Source organism: Rhineura floridana, chromosome 3 (assembly GCF_030035675.1).
Source record: "Rhineura floridana isolate rRhiFlo1 chromosome 3, rRhiFlo1.hap2, whole genome shotgun sequence".
Lineage (NCBI taxonomy): Eukaryota > Metazoa > Chordata > Lepidosauria > Squamata > Rhineuridae > Rhineura > Rhineura floridana.
In genome coordinates this window covers 66,740,971-66,762,058 of record NC_084482.1, presented here as the reverse complement: position 1 = coordinate 66,762,058, position 21,088 = coordinate 66,740,971, and the positions used below count along the sequence as shown (strand labels likewise).

At 41.1% G+C, this 21,088-nt stretch overlaps 1 protein-coding gene across 1 annotated transcript in view; it reads left to right on the top strand.

Annotated features, from left to right (window-relative positions):
- The first annotated feature begins 1,209 nt into the window (after positions 1-1,209).
- Positions 1,210-21,088, top strand: part of LOC133380009 (myosin-1B-like) — a 33,664-nt gene continuing 13,785 nt past the window's right edge. The window contains exons 1-22 of the mRNA XM_061616411.1: positions 1,210-1,292; positions 1,485-1,525; positions 3,389-3,628; positions 4,495-4,638; positions 5,265-5,421; positions 7,207-7,234; positions 7,972-8,089; positions 8,185-8,277; positions 8,425-8,488; positions 8,586-8,684; positions 8,790-8,893; positions 10,028-10,166; positions 10,661-10,779; positions 10,900-11,049; positions 11,697-11,867; positions 16,057-16,360; positions 17,761-17,822; positions 18,685-18,772; positions 18,868-18,985; positions 19,432-19,555; positions 19,640-19,776; positions 20,643-20,898. Of these exons, the coding sequence (XP_061472395.1) occupies positions 3,425-3,628; positions 4,495-4,638; positions 5,265-5,421; positions 7,207-7,234; positions 7,972-8,089; positions 8,185-8,277; positions 8,425-8,488; positions 8,586-8,684; positions 8,790-8,893; positions 10,028-10,166; positions 10,661-10,779; positions 10,900-11,049; positions 11,697-11,867; positions 16,057-16,360; positions 17,761-17,822; positions 18,685-18,772; positions 18,868-18,985; positions 19,432-19,555; positions 19,640-19,776; positions 20,643-20,898 (2,679 nt within the window). The 5' untranslated portion in view covers positions 1,210-1,292; positions 1,485-1,525; positions 3,389-3,424. The remainder of the gene's footprint in view (positions 1,293-1,484; positions 1,526-3,388; positions 3,629-4,494; positions 4,639-5,264; positions 5,422-7,206; positions 7,235-7,971; positions 8,090-8,184; positions 8,278-8,424; positions 8,489-8,585; positions 8,685-8,789; positions 8,894-10,027; positions 10,167-10,660; positions 10,780-10,899; positions 11,050-11,696; positions 11,868-16,056; positions 16,361-17,760; positions 17,823-18,684; positions 18,773-18,867; positions 18,986-19,431; positions 19,556-19,639; positions 19,777-20,642; positions 20,899-21,088) is intronic.

The window sequence follows — 21,088 nt, the reverse complement described above, 5'->3', positions numbered from 1 at the left end:
TAGGCAGTCTCCTGACCTTTCTGCAACAACAAGCCTAACTCAGTGGACAGACAGTGGCTAGAAAAAGATGGAAGGGAAAGAAATTGAATAGATCCTGGATTGGGTAGGGAGAGTGCCGTGGCCTGATGTTGGGTTTCCTCAGGTATATGTCCAGGAAAGAAGTTATAGGGAGGCCTCAACCTGCAAAGAAGGACTTGGCAAAATACATCCAACTGTGGCATCCCGCTTGTGCAACAGACTTCTGCATATGCAAATAGGACTTACACTTCCTCTCCTCCCCCCTGCACCCCCAGAAATCTGCTCTTGAGGGTTGGGGAGACCCTCGGAAACAGATTAGGAGGTATGGAGGGGAAGAAAACAAGCTACAGTCCCATTACATCCACTGGGTAACATCAGATCTCACCCATAGAATTCCCAGTGCCGTACAAGACAGCCTTTTATATATAACTGAAAGCTCATTCACAATCACTTTTCCCTCACTTCATCTCTTTCCTAACAACCTTTAACTTGCTACTGCAAAAGACAGGAGTGTTCTTTCACTGCCTTCTCACTTGGACTCTATTGCAGAGCACATGCTCTTTATAACTAAAATTCTAGTCATGGTCTAGAGGATTTATGAGTACAGTAGTTGTCCAGAATGGTAATCATAGAAGGGTTGTCAAGAGTCCTAAGTCTCCTATTTCTTACCCTTCATCATGTCTATTTATCAGACTCTGTCTGAAAACAGTAGACGGCTTTCCATCAAAGCAATTTTTAATGCACCCCAGACTTTGACACGTCAGCATTTATTACAATAAACTTTTGTCAGTTATTTTCTTTAGAGGTTTTTTTTTGGGGGGGGCGTTGTGGTGATAGTGAAGAAGTTGTTTATTATTTGTCCTTTGCTTTACTTTTTAGTTATTTAGCATGCCTAGGTGCATATGAAAAAATGGTTTAATATTTACTAAATGAAAATAAAAAAATAAATTTGGGGTATGCTAATTGTTGTTTTATATTTGGATGATTTTACTGAAAATATAAAAAGTCAATGAGTTCTGTAAAATATATTTAGAAATGATACAAGCACTTGTAGGAATGCAGTGACTCAAATATTTCTAATCTAAATATATCCAGGGATAATATGAGTGAGAATGATGCTTGCAGCCAACTTTGCCAAACAATATTTTGCCAGAAATATTTGACGTGACCTGTGGCAGAGGAGGTGCTATTCCCTGTGCTAAGCAGACCTTATAAAAGCATTTCTGGGACCTGCCTTGTCTTTGATCTGCCTGCTCTTTGCATACAGTTTCAAGGTAAGTCATTTGGAGAAAGGGATAAGGGTTGCAGGGAAGCCTGGAATTCTACACTTCCCAGGCCACCTGGCCACCTCTGGAACTAATGTATATGTGGATATTCAAACCTGTGCTGGAATACTTTCACCCAAGAATACTTTCTCAATTATCCTTGGAGCTTTTTGGCAGAAATATATTTTTTTAATTTTGCAGTGTTAGCAAGCCACAAGCCTTCATACAACTCCTTGCACAAGGTAAGTCCTAAATACATTTATTCTCACGACATACCTAAAGCATACTATACAGGATAAATACTCTTGAAAATTTATATTTGAAATGTAATTTTCATCTTGTTCCAGTGCTTGTTACATATAGAAACAGTAATTTGGAAATGGCACTTCTAGTGTTGATGGAATTAATAGATGAATTAGTGTAAAAAAATTAAATGTAAAATTTTGAATTGGATAACAAATAGCCCCAAAATTATTGACTTAGAACCCTGCAGCACAAGTTTCTATTTGAACAAAAATCTGATAATTTCTGTGCTTTAAGAGAAGCAACAGAGGATTACATTTCAGTGCTGATGAAGAGTGCACATCTCTTACATTGGACCTAGATCTAATAAGGAAGACCTATCAGTTGGCTGACCTTGAAGCCACTGATCATTGCTTCTCCAACATGCCTTCTAAATGATGCTTCACCTGTAGACATGAAACAAACCCACCATACAGCAAGCAACTTTACATCTGCTTTCAAATTCTTGATTAGACAGGGTGGAATAGTTTAAACCCTAAAAGATGCAGAGTGTTTAATTTAATTTCAAGGATTTTAAATACTATTTTATCTATAATTTATCTAGAAATTGTCTTTCTTCAAAATGGTGGCGCTCAAAAAAGAATAAAATATGCAACTTTTCCCAGAGAAATGGAAGAGGCAGTGTTGCTTGCCTTTCCTACAAGAGTTCCTTCACTGCTTTATTCCTATCTTATATGGCTAAATATGCAAAGGAAACAGATATCTCTGAATAGCAGTTGCATTCAGGTCTTGCTTGTGAGCATCTGATTGGCCACTGTGAGAATAGGGTACTGGACTACATAGACCTTTGGTCTGATCCGTCAGGGCTCTTCTTATCTTCTCATGACATTTGGCCATTTGCTGCATGAGAGATGGACAGAGGGACTAACCCCCCCCCCAAACTATATGTTACTGAAGATTGTATTTTTCACAGTAATGACCAGGATTTTTTTTCTTGGTTTCACAATTTTCTTTCATTAAAAACAAAATCAGCTCCCACCCCCACATCTGAATTCTGAGTAAATTACAGGGTTCTACTGCATTGTTTACACTCAAGCAATGCCACTCACTTTGGAATGGAAAGAAGCATCTAGCCCAGTATCCTAATCTATTCCGTCTCCAAGTAGCTTTCCCAGTTAGAAGTCTTTCCCATTACCTGCTACCTGGTGCTTTTAACTGGAGATGCCAGAGATCAAACCTAGGATCTTGTACATGCAAAGCATATGCTCTATGATTGAGCTACCATCTTTTCCCAGGTATATAGTCCCTGCTCAGTGTCCAGTAGAATGTATGGTACTACCATAGTAGGATGTTGAGCTCTACAGACTGGCACATGGAATATACAAAATCTCATACAAGCAAAATTATAAACTTTAGCATGTCATTCCCAATAAATGGAAGAGATCTTCACATGTCATTGGACAGCGGCAGCTGAAAGTAATACACTCTATGAAGGAAACAAACAATCCATTCCACTTAAGAGATACATGTGCATTCAGATTTGCACTTCAAGGTCTTGCATTCATGCTCTTTCCCATTCATTTCAGTAGAGGAATACAAGCCAGATGCTGATTCATTTGTGTATGCAAATCAGATTCTCCTCGCTTAATTGAACTGGGAAGGTCTTGAGAGTGGGGTGTTCTGTATACACAGATAGCTATATCTAAAAGTTCCCTTCCTTCAGAGGAAAGAGCTTCCATCAGAGAAACTGAACCTTTGGATGCAACCCAAAGGACCTTTGCACTCATAAGTAATCACTAAGTATGAAGAAAACCAGATTAGCATCAGTCCAGTAACTTGATGGAACATTTTCCCCAATTTAGTGTTCATTGTTGAGCTGCCTTCAGTAGACTGCAGCCATGTCGTCAGACGCTGAGATGTCCATCTTTGGGGAAGCTGCCTCTTATCTCCGAAAATCAGAAAAGGAGAGGATTGAAGCACAGAACAAGCCCTTTGATGCGAAGACCTCAGTCTTTGTGGTAGAACCTAAGATGTCTTATGTGAAGGCTACTGTCACAAGCAGGGAAGGGGGGAAAGTTTCAGCTAAGACTGAAAGTGGAGAAGTGAGTATAAGGCTGTATACACATTACCATTTACTCTGCATCCAGTGCACTCCCACTGCTAGTTTTTAAAGCTGCGTGCACACGGTGTTAGCCACAATCCATATCAATCCTGTAATTTCTTGAGAAATGTTACTGTTTGATGCATTTTGCCCCTCAAACCAGCTTTAGTCCCACCAGAAAACTTAAAGCCACATTCACTTTGCAGCCAGTCTTGTACATTTGAGACCTCTGTTGGCATGTGTGCAGATGAGTGTGCATGTGCAGATGACAATTTCATGAATAGGAGTTCGGGGGGGGTTGCATGAAAACCAAATAGGTCAGGCATATCAGGTGAAGACATCCCTATCCACTCTTAGCAAGCAGCTTCTATTTAATATTTAAAAGTCTGCTGAAAACGTTTATATGCCATCAAGCTTATGCAGGCAATTAAGAAAATATCTTTCTATAATAGTCAATGTTTTCTATTAAAGTATTACATTTTTAATTGTATGTATGCAGTGCTTTTTTGGTAAAAAGTGAGGTGCCAGTACTCATATTTTTATAAAAGCGCAGTGGGTGCCAGAACAAAATGACTGGCATGGGTCACAAAAAAAGAGGTACTGGTACTCTGTACCGGTGAGTACTGTCACAACCCCCACCCTGCATGATGTAAACTGCTTTGATATTTTTTATGAATAACCGTATTCAAATATTTGAATAAATAACATGCATACAGCAACATGCAAATGTGACTTGAAATGCAGCAGGGTAAAATAATTTCATTGTGTTTTAAGCCACTATTGCGTACATGCTGTAAGATAAGAAATGCTTTGTAAAAATTTATCTTCTCTAATATGATCTACACTGGCTTGTCTTTTCCTTACCAGTCTGTAACTGTTAAGGAAGACCAAGTCTTTCCTATGAACCCTCCCAAATATGACAAAATTGAGGATATGGCTATGATGACACATCTCCACGAACCTGGTGTCCTGTACAACCTCAAAGAGCGTTATGCAGCCTGGATGATCTATGTGAGTACTGTTTTGCTTTCTACTAATGCAATGTTGTGGTTTTAGATTAGATTGATCCGTGTGCTAGCATGTAATGCTTTCTTGAGACCTCCCTTTCCTTCTGTCCTGCAAGGGATAGAAACAGATTGGCTTGTCTGTACCTGGGCCTGCCCCTTACTCCTTGAAATGATTATAGTCTCAGGACCATTTCTTCTCATAAGGATTGGGAAAGGGCAGATTGTAATCTTTTTATTTTTAATTTAGTTTCAGTATTATCCTATTATACATCTAGAAATCTTGCTTCCTTCTTTGAGATAAAACATTTGTTCAATATTTAGGATATTTGAAGAAGATATGCCTCTGATTTTTGGAAATCCAAAATCTATCAGAGAACAATAATCTTCTAACAATGCTGCAGTTGAGATCTTTCTCTTTACCATTTATGGATAAATTATAACCTTGGCAGGTTTTAGTCTGCGTTTAGAATTTAAGTCTATCTCTTATCCATCCTTTTCTGGCATTTCCTCCTCTATAAGTAAGAAGGAGCTACTTACATACGATATTTTCCTCAGGATCTGAGAAATATAAAAATATTAATATAAACATGAATACAAGTGGATAAGCTAGATATGTTGTTCTTCTTTCAGACCTACTCAGGTCTCTTCTGCGTCACGGTCAATCCCTACAAGTGGCTGCCAGTGTATAATCCTGAGGTGGTAAATGCCTACAGGGGCAAAAAGCGCCAAGAGGCCCCTCCCCACATCTTCTCCATCTCTGACAATGCCTATCAGTTCATGTTAACTGGTGAGTAGGTGAATACCTTTGAAAAAATGAATATTTTTTTAGAGGAACCTTAGTGTCCTATCAATGAGGTAAAATGCTGGATTAGTGCAGGTGGCTGAGAAGGCTCAAAAGTACTTTGGCTGTTTTGCAACTCATGGTGCAGCACTCCTCTGTGCTGGGACCAGTTTTGGGGGTGGCAATTCTGCTTCCATGATGAGGAGAGGGGCTGGTCCTCCATGTGTCACATCTGTGCTGTCCCCAGCATCTCTCAAGGGAGTGGAGTGGCGGTCCCTTTCAAAAGGGGCTTGTGCACACCAAACTGGTCCCTTTTAGCTCACCAACCTTCCCCAGCCTGCCCCCGCCTTGATTTAGAGTCTTTCACTGAGGCTTTATGTGGCCACTGGTTTGCAGGGCCAGAAAGGAATTTTACTCTTATGGCAACCGGCCCAAGGTTGAATGATTTTCACTTTTCTCTCAGTGGATAGATTGTTTTTGTTACATGTTAGTATTTGCTTTGTCACAGCTTAGGAGGAAATGGTAATGGGAAGGATCTCTAATATGGGGACCCCCATATGGGGGTCTGGGGGTGGTGTCCTGATTCTGGCTTGAGCTCAGTCTCCTGGATATGACATCCTGCACCTCAGGTTACAAGAGGAATCCCAGATGCATGGCATTCACCACAACTGGTCCTTTTTGCTGGTCAGCCCCTAAGGGCACTCCTCAGCAGTTGTGCTTTGATGGTTTCCAAACAGAAGGTGTTCATGTCCTACCTCCAATGCCATGCCAACCCTACTTACCTTGCTGTAATCAATATTGTTATGGCCTCCTTCAACCCACACTTATGCTTGGTTTGTTATTGTCCCCTGACCATTGTCCAAGGAGCAGTCCCATGTGCATGCCCCACAAGTACACCTACATTGTTTATTCTGCTGATAAATTCATGAAGTGGGCTATTTGCTTATTTAAGCCACCATCTCCTAGATTAATATCTCTGACAGTTGTGAGGATACAAAAGATGAAAAATAGAAAACAAATACCTATAGTGAAAATGCTATGTAAAGAATATTACATTAGAGGCTTAAACTGTAGATCTTCTGGTTCTTGTTTTTTCTGTGCTCCTCTCCAATTCCTCTGTTCACAACTCTTTTCCACCTGTCAACAAAATTTCCACTTTCCTCACATCCAATATCCAAAACATTTGTCCAATGAGATGTTTGGTATGTCCAGTCTGCTTTTTAAAGTGATCTGACCTATTCCACCAGTCCCAGATTTACACACAGATTGGAATGCAATTGCCAATTGGATTACACACTTCTCTGAATTTTGCAATCCAATTTTGGTTCAAAAACTGCTTTGGTTCAAAAATATATGTTTTATATTAAAAATGCATACAGAATATGTATTTTGGGGGAAAATAATTGAAAATATTATAAAATGTGTTTTTAGTAGAAGTATGTGTCGCATATATACAATACATACAATTTAATGCAATGTTATGCATTTAAAAAAAAAATCTGCAAAAACCAAAAGTGCAATGGAACAGAAACAGATGGATCCAGCCATCCAGGCCACATAAAAATGGTTTTCTTGGGATTTAAAAGATATGTGATTATATGACAGATATGAATGATGAGGGTAACTGGGAGTTCAGATTGTAGAGGATAGGGTTCTGCATAGCATGTTATTTTGGATCGATGCAGGGCCTCTTTACTACACACATATATATTTAATTATTTCATACACTTCATATGCTTTTAAAATGTGGCTTCATTAAAAATAATTTTAATTTTTAAAAAATATTTTCAGATCGTGAGAATCAGTCTATTCTGATCACGTAAGTATTCTTTCTTGCTGCAAGACATGCTTTTGTTCTGCACATGCTGGTGAAATATAACTAAGATACTGTCATTGTATGGGGGAGTGGAAATATTATGCCTTCATAACACAGGACATAACTCCATTCATTACTTGAATTGCCATAACAGTTCTTTTGTAGTCCTAAGCAACTCTTAGAAACTCTAGTTCTCCAATGGGAATGACTCAGCAGTTTCCAGAATTTCTCATGAAACTTCATTTCCCAAGTTTCTCTGGAAAAAGCTATAGTAGTTGGTATAAAACCAATGTAAGTTGAATAGGTCCATATTCTGCCATTATAACCATTAAAGCAGAGATGACTACCCTCTGATTTCAGAGTCTAATCCAGCCCTCAAGCAAATTCTCTGCCTCCCACCCCAAGGCCCCACCAATTTTGGCAGTGGTGATAAAAAGAACAGGGCAACAACCCCTCTCTTCAGCTGGTCTGCATGGATCAGCTGAGGAAAGGGGGCTCTATGCCTATGTGTGTGCAACAATGTGTGTGCAAGAGTGTCAGATGGCCACACTTGCCTTTAGCCACACCTCCACTGACATGCAGACCCTAGAAGGCTGGCCAAGAGTAAATGTCCCTTTAGGTAAATCAGGTGAGTCACCCTTGCTTTAGAGGGATGTAATCTGAAAATCTTAGATTTCTGGCTCATTATTGAGAGACTTTCCCCTTAACTACTGGTCTTCTTTCCCTCCTTTGGTCAACAGCGGAGAATCTGGTGCTGGAAAGACTGTGAACACGAAACGTGTCATCCAGTACTTTGCAACAATTGCAGCCGCTGGGGACAAGAAAAAGGAAGAGCCAGCTGTACAAGGCAAAATAAAAGTACATTTTTTTTGTGAGAAAAGGATGAAATGTGATTTTGTGTAATTTCTCTCTGATTGAAGATATGTAATCTGACAATGATATTTACATTGCAGGGTACCCTTGAAGATCAAATTATCAGCGCCAACCCCTTGCTGGAGGCTTTTGGAAATGCTAAGACTGTGAGGAATGACAATTCCTCGCGTTTTGTAAGTCTTCTGCAGAATCTGAACACAGTAGTTGGCCTTCACTTCTGCTAAGTGTAGTGCCTTGTCATCATACAGTAAATTGGTAGTAAAGCATATGTAGAATCTGCCTCCTAGGATTTGTAATTACATGCTGTTTCCTCTTTAAAGGGCAAATTCATCAGAATCCATTTTGGTACCACAGGCAAATTGGCTTCTGCTGACATTGAGACATGTAAGGAATGACATCTCTCTCTCTCTCTCTCTCTCTCTTTCTCTCTGTCACTTGCTAGTTTCTTATTTGGTTGCTTCTGTTTCTCCTTTCTTGCCAGATCTGCTGGAGAAGTCCAGAGTTACTTTCCAACTGAAAGCTGAAAGAAGCTACCACATCTTCTATCAGATCATGTCCAACAAGAGGCCGGAACTGATTGGTAAGAGGCATCTGTTTTGGTGGCTGCTGCTGCTAAGAACTGGTCTTGATGCCTGATTATGGAATAGATGAAAGTAAATCCACATCTGTGCTTCTCCTCACTCAGAGATGCTTCTGATTACTACCAACCCATACGACTATCACTTTGTGAGTCAGGGTGAGATCTCTGTTGCCAGCATTAACGATCAAGAAGAGCTGATGGCAACTGATGTAAGTACATTGTAGAACTGAGTACATGAAGTATTAATTTGATCGGACTAACAGTAGTTTTCAGCTAGTCCTTTTCAGTGGAAATGAGGTCTTTCCCATTTTTGGTAGGGAGAAATTTGGGGGTCGGCAGAAGGCTTACTGGGAATAACAAGGGGAGCAGCAGTTTCCTCCTGTCTTTCCATTTGACATACTTGCTGCTGCCATGAGTGTATCAGTGCTCTTACAAGTGGTTTGCCATTTTTTGTCCGCAATGCTCCCTTAGAATGATGCTATGTCATGATGTAGCATTGTTCTAGGAGTAGTGCCTCTGCATATTTGTGTAGGTAATGGTGGACTCCAATGGTGATCAGTGGGGGAACAATAGGTGGAATCCAATGTAGTGCTAAGGAGACCATTCTGTCAGTGCAAGGATTTCTGTTTGCCCAACAAAATATTCTCCCCCTCTCCTCCCCATCCCCCCAAATCTGTTCTAGGGTTCCCCCAACTGCCTGGAGCAGATCACAGATCTTAGGAGAGCACAGGGGGAAGAGAGGGGAGAAAGTCCTATTGTGCAAGTACAAATCCTTGTGCTGACACAGTGCATTAGTAGAATACTGCCTCATTTTCCCACATAATGCCTCTAGAATGATGCTATATCAGGACAGAAGTCCCAAGGGAGGCATTGGGTGAGAGAAAATCATAGGCTACTAATTGCTAAAATGCTCCCCAAGATTCTCCGCCTTTAAATTAGATTAGACAAATTCATGGAGGACAGGGCTATCAGTGGCTACTAGCCATGATGGCTATGCTCTGCCACCCTAGTCAGAGGCAGCATGCTTCTGAAAACCAGTTGCCGGAAGCCTCAGGAGGGGAGAGTGTTCTTGCACTTGGGTCCTGCTTGCGGGCTTCCCCCAGGCACCTGGTTGGCCACTGTGAGAACAGGATGCCGGACTAGATGGGCCACTGGCCTGATCCAGCAGGCTCTTATTATTGTATGTTGTACACCGCCCAGGGAGCCATTGGCTATGGGCGGTTTATAAATGAAATAAAATAAAATAAATAAATAAATTCTTATGTTCTTATGTTCTTAAATTGAATGGTGAATTCGCAGGGCCAGTTTTTGCTCAGCATTTTCACTTTTGATATTATTGATAGGAAGCCATTGACATCCTGGGCTTCACTGCTGAAGAGAAGACAGCCATTTACAAGCTAACAGGAAATGTGATGCATTATGGGAACATGAAGTTCAAGCAGAAGCAACGTGAGGAGCAGGCTGAGCCAGATGGCACTGAAGGTATTCACAAAATCCATCAAGTATCTCTGTAATGGCATGGTAAACATTATACTAGGACCCTTAATACGATTTGGAGGATGTACTAATACAGTTTGTTAATAAGATATTGTAGTTTATTATGATTATTTTGTCCACTTGATTAAAAAGATGTTGTGAGGTGGCCATATCTTGTTCCCCTCAGATAACCTCATACTGCAAAAAAACCAGTCATTTGAGCAAACACACATCTAAGTAGAAAATTATAATATAAAGGACCATTTTATTGTGTTAGATTTTGATAGACATGCTTTAGAGAATATTTTCTTCAACTATTTGATTGACAATGTCTCAACTGAAACACTGAACAATTTAGAAAATCCTGAGATCTAATTTTGGGGTTAATGTTTAGTATAAGCAGAAACTGTGAAGACAAGCAAACTATGATTTTGATAAAATCATAACTGTAGTCTTTCTATTTTGTGCTCATAATCCCTTTCTCTCATGTCTATGCTTAGTTGCTGACAAGGCTGCCTACCTCACGAACCTCAATTCAGCAGATCTGCTGAAAGCTCTGTGCTTCCCCCGAGTCAAGGTCGGCAATGAATATGTCACCAAAGGCCAAACTGTTCAGCAGGTAACAATCTATGAAATAAAACTTGCAGCTTGAATTCACCACATGATTAACTGCTCTTCCTCACATGTTTACTCTTGTGCTCTGTATGCTAATTCCAGTTTATATCTTGTATTATTCTAGGTGTACAATAATGTTGGAGCTTTGGCTAAAGCTATATTTGAGAAGATGTTCTTATGGATGGTTGTTCGTATTAATCAGCAACTGGATACTAAACAGCCAAGACAGTACTTCATCGGTGTGCTGGACATTGCTGGCTTTGAGATCTTTGACGTAAGGGAATGGAACTGTCACTAGGGAGATGGTTTTCCCCCCACCAGATCTTCATAGTTCAGTTATCTTCTGGGGTCTTTCTTCTGAAATGCCCTTGCCAGCTTGTAGCATAGGATGTCAGCCTCCCCACAAACGTCAGCTGCAAAAACACTGCCGTGGAATGACTGAAAACATTTTACATGTGGGTGGTAACGAGAAGTGTCAGTCCCATAGAATAGATAGGGCATCGATTCATAATTGCAAAAATGAGCTAGGACCTAGATAAGTCTTGATAAAGTGCCATTAGAGAGTGAGGAGGAAATGAAAAGGTTTAGAAATGAACAGGTGCAGGATAGGCCCAACATTATAGGAGGGCTTCAGTGAAGAGCACAGTGTAGTTAAAACAGTACACAGGAGTCCTCCCTCCCCTGGACTAATATCACTGCTATTTATAGCATTTCCATTTATCCTTCAGGTTCACCCATGCAGCCTGTGTAATTCAGCTGACTGTAAACTCAGGAGAAATTCTTTCATCCAGGTTAAGGATAGTTTTATACAGATATACAGGAGGAAAAAGACAATTATCATGGAGTACTTAGAAACTAGAATTAAGGGTGGGTAGTGCTGAGTTGCACTCTTTCATACAAATTCTCACTTTATTTTCCTAGTACAACAGCCTGGAGCAGCTGTGCATCAATTTCACCAATGAGAAACTGCAACAGTTTTTCAACCATCACATGTTTGTATTGGAGCAAGAGGAGTACAAGAAAGAAGGAATTGAATGGGAGTTCATTGACTTTGGAATGGACTTGGCTGCCTGCATTGAACTCATTGAGAAGGTCTTTCTAAACAGTATTTGTTAATCTTCCATATAATGTTATCAAGTGATCCTTAAAGTAGGAAATTTCTGCTTTTAACAATGAAGCAGCCTCATTTTGCTGTGGGAGATACTAATGTCAGTGAATCTATATAGACAAACACGCTAGGTTACAATCCCTAAGATACCTACTTTGAAGTAAGTTCCACTGAAATCAATGGGACCTGTTCTAAATAAATGTACAGAATTCGTTTTACATAAATATAAACTGTACAGTAGGTGGGATTATACAGCCACAAGACTGGCTGTATACTATAGCCAGCATGGATTTTTCACATTCTGCAATGTTAAATTGAAAACACCCCCATGCCATTCTGATGCTTCCCATAAGCTCATTTCAAAACAAAACCTTACAAAACTTATAGTCCTGAACTCAGAAATGCTTGCTTAACAACACTCTCAATTTTCATGGTGATACACAAAACAGTCAGAGATAATCGAGAGTTCAAAGTCTAAAAAGAGAGAGAAAAACCACAAACCCTTTTGGACTTTTCTCTCTCAGAGTTCTCCTAATCTGTTGAAATTCATTAAAAATCAGCCATGTTCACAGTGTACCTGTAATCCTAATACTGACCTTGCCCCATACTCTCACCTTCATGTTCTGCAGTTTAAAAGTTTAAAAAATGCCTGGCTGATTTTTAATTAATTTAAGAAATTTTGGCTGGCTCCCTATGATAAGCCTGGGCATGCTCAGTAAGAACCCACTATCAGAGTTCTAAAAGCCAGACTCACAGCTGCTGGGCTTGCCTAATCAGGGGGCCACACCCACACCATACTTTGATTTCACTTGAGACAGTCATGGCTTCCCTCAGAGAATCCTGTGAAGTGTAGTTTGTGAAGGGTGCTGAGAGGAGACTCCTGTTCCACTGAGAGAGCTTCAGTGGCCAGACTGGTTTAACAGTCAGCCACTCTGATTGAAGGTCTGTGAGGGGAACAGGGCGTGTCCTAACAACTTGCAGCACCCTTCACTAACTACACTTCCCAAGATTCTTTGTGAGAAGCCATGACTGTCCAAAGAGAAATAAAGGCCTGGTGTGGATGTGGCCTGGGACATCTTTGGTTTAAATTAGGGTGGGAGGCTACATGTGCCTGCTATAGAATAAAAAGGTGGGGGAAATGCTGAAAAGCAATGATGCTGTTCACAATGTTTTCCTTTTGGAAAAAAAAGGGGCTTCCCTTCTGCCCAGTGCCCACCCACCCAATCTCCTCCCCCTCCCCTCCCCCAGGTCAGTGTTGGACTATGACCTGGGAGACCAGGGTTCGAATCCACACACAGCCATGAAGCTCACTGGGTGACCTTAGGCCAGTCACTGCCTCTCAGCCTCAGAGGAAGGCAATGGAAAAAACCCCTCTGAATACCATTTACCATGAAAACCCTATTCATAGGGGCAACATAAGTCAGGATCAACTTGAAGGCAGTCTATTTCCATTTTCAAACATGATTGCACAGAAATAAATCCCATTGAACTAAAAAAGCATGCAAACGCTCAAATCTACCCTCCTTTTCCCTTCCTCCTATCCCCTCCCTCTTACCCCTGTCAGCTCTACACTGCCTCAGCAGTGTCGGGGGGGCTGGAAATTCCTGGGTCTTTGGCAGGGAAGGAAAGTCCTTAGCCAGCAGTCGGTTTGTAAATCTGCCAGGCCTATCTGAAGTGTACTTGCCGAGTCAGAAGTCCAGAAGTGAGGTCAGTGGAGGTCCGGGATCAATTGCCAAGGAGGTCAGTCAAAGAGATGCTGCAGGGAAACTAGGTCTACACAAAGCCACGCCTGACATTGCAGTCAGCAACAAGCTGCAGCCAAGGTGTGCCTTATAAAGAGCAGGATGGACAGCAGGTGTGAGCCCTCAGCATTTGGGCCTTAAGGAGACAGGCCTGCCTCTCTTCTGCCTGACCTTCTGCTGTCTACGTTCTGCAGGTGAGGGGGGAGTATCCTGTTCACTGTCTGTGTCTGGCTGCAGGGCCTCTGCTGTATCTGGGGTGCTCTGCAGCTGAGGGGGAGAAGGAGCTGGATTCTCAGGAGGCTCCTCCATGTCTCCTTCTGAATCTGCTGCTCCTGGGTCTGCTGCTGTTACTCCCGAGTCGTCCTCATCTGAGGAGTCCTCTGACGGGGCCATGACAACCCCTTCCCTTCCCCTTCCTTTGCTCCTCGCTCCCTATCCCCATCCCCTTCCAATACCCTCCTTCCCCTTCCCACTCCTCCCCTTCCCCTTCCTCCTCCCCATGGTCAGTTTTACCTATCTTAAGCATGATTGCATGGAAGTAAATACCAATGAACTCTATAAGCATGCAAATGATCAAACCTGCCCTCCTCCCCTTCCTTTGCCCCCTCCAATGCGCTCCTTCCCCCTCCTCCTGCCCCATGGTCAGTTTTTCCTATCCTAACCATGGTTGTACAGGAGCAAATCCCATTGAACTCAATAAGCATGCAAATGATCAGACCTGCTTTTCCCCTCCTTTCTCTCTTTTCTCCCTTCCTCCTCCCCTCCCCTCTTCCTTCTTCCTCCTCCCCTGCCCACTCCAGCCCTCCCTCCCTCCCCTCCTGGTCAGGTTTTCCTATCCTAAGCATGATTGCACCGGAGTAAATTGCACTGAATTCAATAAACATGCAAATGATCAAACCTGCCCTCCTCCTCCCCTCCCCATCCCCTGTGGTCAGTTTCACCTATCCTAACCATGATTGCAGGGGAGTAAATCCCACTGCTCAATAAGCATGCAAATGATCAATCAATTCCCAGCAAACTTGGACAGGATCCCATTTCTTACCTCCCGGATTAAAAAGCAGGAAAATTCACTAATAGGCAAAAAACCTTGTGGTTTAAGAACGTACCTATATCCCACAGATATTTCTATCCAACTTTAAAAAGCAGGGAAATTGGGCAGCTATAGTGGATGCACCAGGGGAGCAGGAGACCTGACCTCCTCTCTGAGATATTGGACTGCCCTACAAATTTGTCAAAATGCAAACACAATTTGAGTTGGTCTTTCACAGTCCAATCCACTTGTAGCTTGCAAACTTGTAGCTTGCAAGAATTTGGTAATATGTGCCTGTGAGGGCAGTACAATATCTCAGAGGGGGTCAGGTCTCCTGCTGCCCCGGTGCATTCGCTATAGCTGCCCAATTTCCCTGCTTTTTAAAGTTTGATAGAAACATCTGTGGTCTATAGGTATGTTCTTAAACTGCAATGTTTTTTGCCTATTAGTGAATATACATTAGATTTTCTTTACATAAATAGCATTCATGCGTGACATAAAAAAAATAAAGGGAAGAAAGATGCTCAAGTCTGCTTCTTAGTGTCATATGTATTATTATTGTTGTTGTTGTTTGTTGTTATTATTTCTATGCCGCCTTTTGGCCAAAAGGCCCTCAAGGCGGCTTATAAAAAATACAAAACACACACACATATATCAATAAAAACACTACAATTTACAAAAAATAAATAACAATGTAATAACATTATTAAAAAGCAGCAATAACAACTTCCAATGAAAATATATTTTCATGCATTTGTGGCTGTTGGTTTTTTTTACTGTATGTATGGTATTTCAGAAACTCTTGTCCACAGTTAAACCACAAATCACTCAACAGAAAGCCTCACATAGTTTCACCTCAGCAATCCTATATTCTCAAAAGGATGGAATGATAACATTTACAGTTTGGCAATATACTGAAACAGTGACATACGGATTACTGTTACAAATTCAGGAGGCCCATCATGGCCCATGCATTTTACTTCCTCTTTCTGCCTTCCACAATGTTAAGATGAATGCAAAGCAGTTTTCCTCTTCATAGAAAATGTGTACTTTTAAATTGAAGAGTCACATCCATTTCTTGTAGTCACGACATTTTCCACATTCTCACACAGATCTTTATGCAAGGGTTTTGTAGCGTGCCTATGTACAGTACTTGGACAAATGATTTCTTAATCAAAATGTTGCAATCCTAGATCTATCTACTCAGAAGTAAGTCCCACTTAATTCAGCATTGGATGCTCAGTCTCAGATGAAGCTCCTCTTTTGCATTATGGACTTGGCCAAAATAGCTAACACTATGATATTTGTTTGCAATAATATATTAATAGATCAGTCAATGTAAATAATATTACAGACCTACAGCACATGGGTTGTAAATCTCTCTTTCTCTGCTTCTTATAGCCAATGGGCATTTTCTCCATCCTAGAAGAAGAGTGCATGTTCCCCAAGGCATCAGATACTTCTTTTAAGAACAAGCTCTATGACCAACATCTTGGAAAATCTGCCAACTTCCAGAAACCCAAGCCTGGGAAAGGCAAGGCTGAGGCTCACTTTGCCCTAGTGCACTATGCTGGCACTGTGGACTACAACGTTACTGGATGGCTGGACAAGAACAAGGACCCCCTGAATGAAACCGTTGTGGGGCTATATCAGAAGTCTTCAATGAAGACTTTGGCCTTATTGTTTGCTGATCGTCCTGCAGAAGGTAATTCTTGTTATTTGAAAGAAGACTCATGAACATAACTCTGAATAGGAAGGAAACTAAATCCAGTGACAGCAGCCCTTTCCTGGGAGTGCTGAGGCACCATAAAGCAAAATTTAGTCAGTCTGGTTATTATTATTATTTATTATTTATTAGATTTATATACCGCCCCACTAGCATAGCTCTCTGGGCGGTGTACAACAGAAAATACAAAATACATCTCATAAAATTGCATAATAGATATTACAAAAATGTATAAAGTGCAGAAATCAGATTACATAATTTTTTTTTAAAAAAATTTAAATTAAAACGCCATAGAAAAGAGGCAGGTCTTAAGCTGGCGCCGAAAAGACAGCAGCGTCGGCACCATACGCACCTCAACGGGGAGACTGTTCCAGAGTTCGGGGGCCATCACTGAGAAGGCCCTAGTTCTTGTCACCATCCTCCGAGCCTCTCTATGAGTCGGGACTCGGAGGAGGGCCTTCGATGTAGAGCGCAGTGTCCGGGCAGGTTCATATCGGGAGATGCGTTCCAACAGGTATTGTGGTCCCGCGCCATGTAGGGCTTTATAGGTTAAAACCAACACTTTGAATCTGGCCCGGAAGCATATTGGCAGCCAATGTAAGCAAGTCAGAACAGGTGTTATGTGTTCCAACCGCTTGGTCCTCGTTATTAATCTGGCCGCTGCATTTTGGACAAGCTGTAGCTTCCGAACTGTCTTCAAAGGCAGCCCAACGTAGAGCGCATTGCAGTAGTCTAATCGTGAGATTACCAGAGCATGTACAACTGATGTAAGGTCCTCTCCGCTCAGGTAGGGATTAGCCAATCTTTCTTCTTTCCCCTTGCCCACCTGCATGACCCCTGAGTTGCCCTTCCAGGGAGCATAGGAACTGTGACACAACTTTGTTCACTTTTATATCACGGAGAGCAAAGGATTTGTCTATGAATGGAGGAAAGAGACTTTCAGTGTAAGCTTGAGAACATTTCCTGTCCTTGCTAGGGAAAAAGAAGGGCCGCGGCTCTAGAAATGGAATAGGGATGGGGCTTATGCTCATACACCTACCTGTGTTAGACTATAAGATACTTTACACAGCTTCAGTCTGATACTTCCTAAGACTTGGTTGACAAATAAGATAGAGTACACATCTTTTTGTCAAGTTGTGCAGCTCCTCTGGCTTTTGCTGAGGACTACTCAGCTCACACGTTAGCATATCTCTGTCATAACTATTGTGAATGGCCCTTTTTGTCACAGTCATCTGTGTCGTTTAACATTTTCCCCAAGAATCATGACCTCCAACTGGCTGAATAAATACGGTGATAATGTGATGGGGTTCCTGGAAAAGAGAGTAACACCTAAAATATCAGATACCTCTGTTTTAATTATATTTTCTTTTATTATTCAGAGGGCAAGAAGCAGTCTAAGAAGAAGGGTTCTTCATTCCAGACTGTCTCAGCTCTTTTCAGGGTAAGGTAAAATCTTCATTTAAGATATCGGTAAGGGGAACAAAATTCTGATTTCACATTCACAGAGCACCAGTGCCTTGTGCCTCTAGGCATAAGGGAGATGTATTATTGGGGAAGGCTGTAGCTCAGTGATAGAGTACATACTTTGCATACAAAACATCCCAGGTTCGATCTCTGATTGGGTAAGACTCTTCTCTGAAACTCTGCCAGTTAGTGCAGACATTACTGAGTTTGCTAGACCAGTAGGCTGACTCAACTTTTTATGCTGTTAAGCTGATAAGCCTAGAAAGAGTCTGTCTAAAACAGCCTTTCCCAACCTTTGGGTCCCCAGATGTTGCTGGACTACAGTTCTGATAATTTGTGACCATTGGCCATGCTGCCTGGGGCTAATGGGAATTGTAGTCCAGAAACATCTGGGGATCCAAGATTGGGAGAGGCTGGTCTAAGACTACCTAGTCTTAGAACAGGAAGCATGCAACTGAGCTCCTCAGAGATTAGGCAACATAAATGTGAAAGATAAATAAAATTAAACAAACAATGAAATTAAACAAAGCTGAAGTCCCCTAGTGGCTGATGAACCTGAACGGTGCACAAATGGTGGATCAGACACAGCTGATTAAAAAAATGTCACTTGAGTATCTAGGAGCAACTCCAAGTTGTGAACCCAATCTTAGGTGTGGGTCTAATCAGCATAGGTACATTACTTTCATAGTGTTTTTTACAGCAGAGGTATGGTTGAATGAGCTTTTCTCCAAATTTTCCATGTGTTCCTACTTCCTATGGCAAATTTAGGTGCCCACTTATGTTTTCTTGATATATAAATGTGGAATTTGTTAACCAGACCTTGACGTCTGATCCCACAGGAGAACTTAAACAAGCTGATGAGCAATCTGAGGAGTACTCACCCACATTTTGTGCGCTGCCTTATCCCCAATGAAACTAAAACCCCTGGTAAGATACAGAACTGTTCTTTGATTTAAAAAATGAAAAATGTGATGCACCAATAGTATACATTGTGGTATCCATACTTTTTCTGATTTTCTAAGGTGCCATGGACCATGATCTTGTATTGCACCAACTGAGATGTAATGGTGTGCTAGAAGGCATCCGGATTTGCAGGAAGGGATTCCCCAGCAGGATTATTTATGGTGACTTCAAACAGAGGTCAGACTGGCCCCATATTGCCAATCCCTTCTGGTTGTCTTTGTTTTGCAGTTCTTCCCTCCCACCCTCCTTCAATAGTTGTGAGGGTTTTTTTACTATTTCTAGTATTGTATTATAGCAATTAGTACTAGGTGTATAGACTAAAGGCTTAAGAGAAAAATTCTAACTGAAACAAGGTACTACTTTTACTGTGCAAGGTCTTTCACAAGGTGTGTGAGAGGCAGAATAGCCTTGCACCAAGACAGTGCAGAAGGCCATAGTTGGTTATAACTCTTTCAGTAATAGTCAAATCTCTCTGTATTAGATAAATGGCCATTGGTCATAACATTTTTTTCAACGTTTACTGCCAGATGCTGGACTAGATGGACCATTGGTCTAATCCAGTAGGGCTCTCCTTATGATCATGGCTATAAATGCTAAGCATCATTACCTTCTTTCCCCAACAGATATAGGGTATTAAATGCAAGTGCTATCCCAGAGGGACAATTCATTGATAGCAAGAAGGCTTCTGAGAAGCTTCTTGGATCCATTGATGTTGACCACACCCAGTATAAATTTGGCCACACCAAGGTAAAATTATTCTCTGACACATGAATATAACAAGTAGGCTTGTTGGGACAATCAGCAATACACTGTTATATTTGCTTTCTACAGGTGTTCTTCAAAGCTGGCCTTTTGGGACTTCTAGAGGAGATGAGAGATGACAAGTTGGCACAGCTGATTACACGTACACAGGCTATGTGTCGTGGCTTCTTAGCAAGAGTGGAGTTCAAGAAAATGATGGAAAGGAGGTAGAGTTTTGACATCAGTAAAAGAATTCATGACCATACTAACCTAACATGTTCATACGCACTACACAAAGCTGACAATCAATGGTATAAAACACTCTTTGGGCTACTCCACATATTTTGGGGCAGCAAATTTATGTCTGCTACCATGCGTGCATGCGGTGGACAGTCATGGGCTATCCCCAAACCCTGTGACAGGTATCTGTACAGTATGCTAGGAAATATGTATTTATCACATGTATACATATCACATTTTTGTGTACATGTAAAACATTTAAGAAGTACAATAGACTGTGTGAGATGTCACTAAATTAAGTTTGTCATAGGTCTCCTAACATTTATTCAGTGTTCATTAGTGTATGGAGTATAAACATAATACAATGATATCTATGCTAAAGAGACAGAGTGGAATTTGAGCTACTTTAGAAGATAGTCCTACTGGTGGATGCTTTACTTGATAGAAATCTCTCACATACCCATCCCACTTTCAAAAGTATCAACTCCTTTTTTTAAAAAAAATCATTTTTCTTACTCTGTCCTTGATATATAAACCTGGACTTTAAGTTAAAGTGAATAAATCATTCTGTTTGATCAAAGTCGATTAAACTTGAGCTTATGAGCTGTCCAACTAACTTAACTAGCAGCACAGTCCTAAATATATCTACTCAGAAGTTCTTTTGAATTCTATGGGGTTTATTCCTGGGTAAGTGTGGTTAGGATTGCAGCCTAAGATCTAATTTTGCAAATGGACAAGAAACAGAGAGTTCAAAAAGGATAGCCACAAAAGGATTAGATGTAAAACTAGGCCAGATTAAACACACTTTGATTACACTGTATCAACATTTTGTTCTACTGCCTGGTCCTTACAGAGAGTCCATCTTCACTATTCAGTACAACATCCGTTCATTCATGAATGTGAAGCACTGGCCTTGGATGAAGTTGTACTTCAAGATCAAGCCTCTGCTGAAGAGTGCTGAGTCAGAGAAGGAGATGGCCAACATGAAGGAAGAGTTTGCGAAAACAAAGGAAGACCTTGGCAAGGCGGAGGCCAAAGTGAAGGAACTAGAAGAAAAGATGGTGACTCTGATGCAAGAGAAGAATGACTTGCAGCTCCAAGTCCAGTCTGTAAGCATCACTGGCAACATACATTTTTGTTCTATTGACTCTGTGCCTGATATAGTTTAGACAGGGGAATTCAAACACTGCAGAGGAAATTTCACTGGGATTATTTGCACTTAGGTAGCCTTTTCTCAAATACAGATACATATAATTTACATGTATATTTCATATTCACATACCACATACGTTGCACATA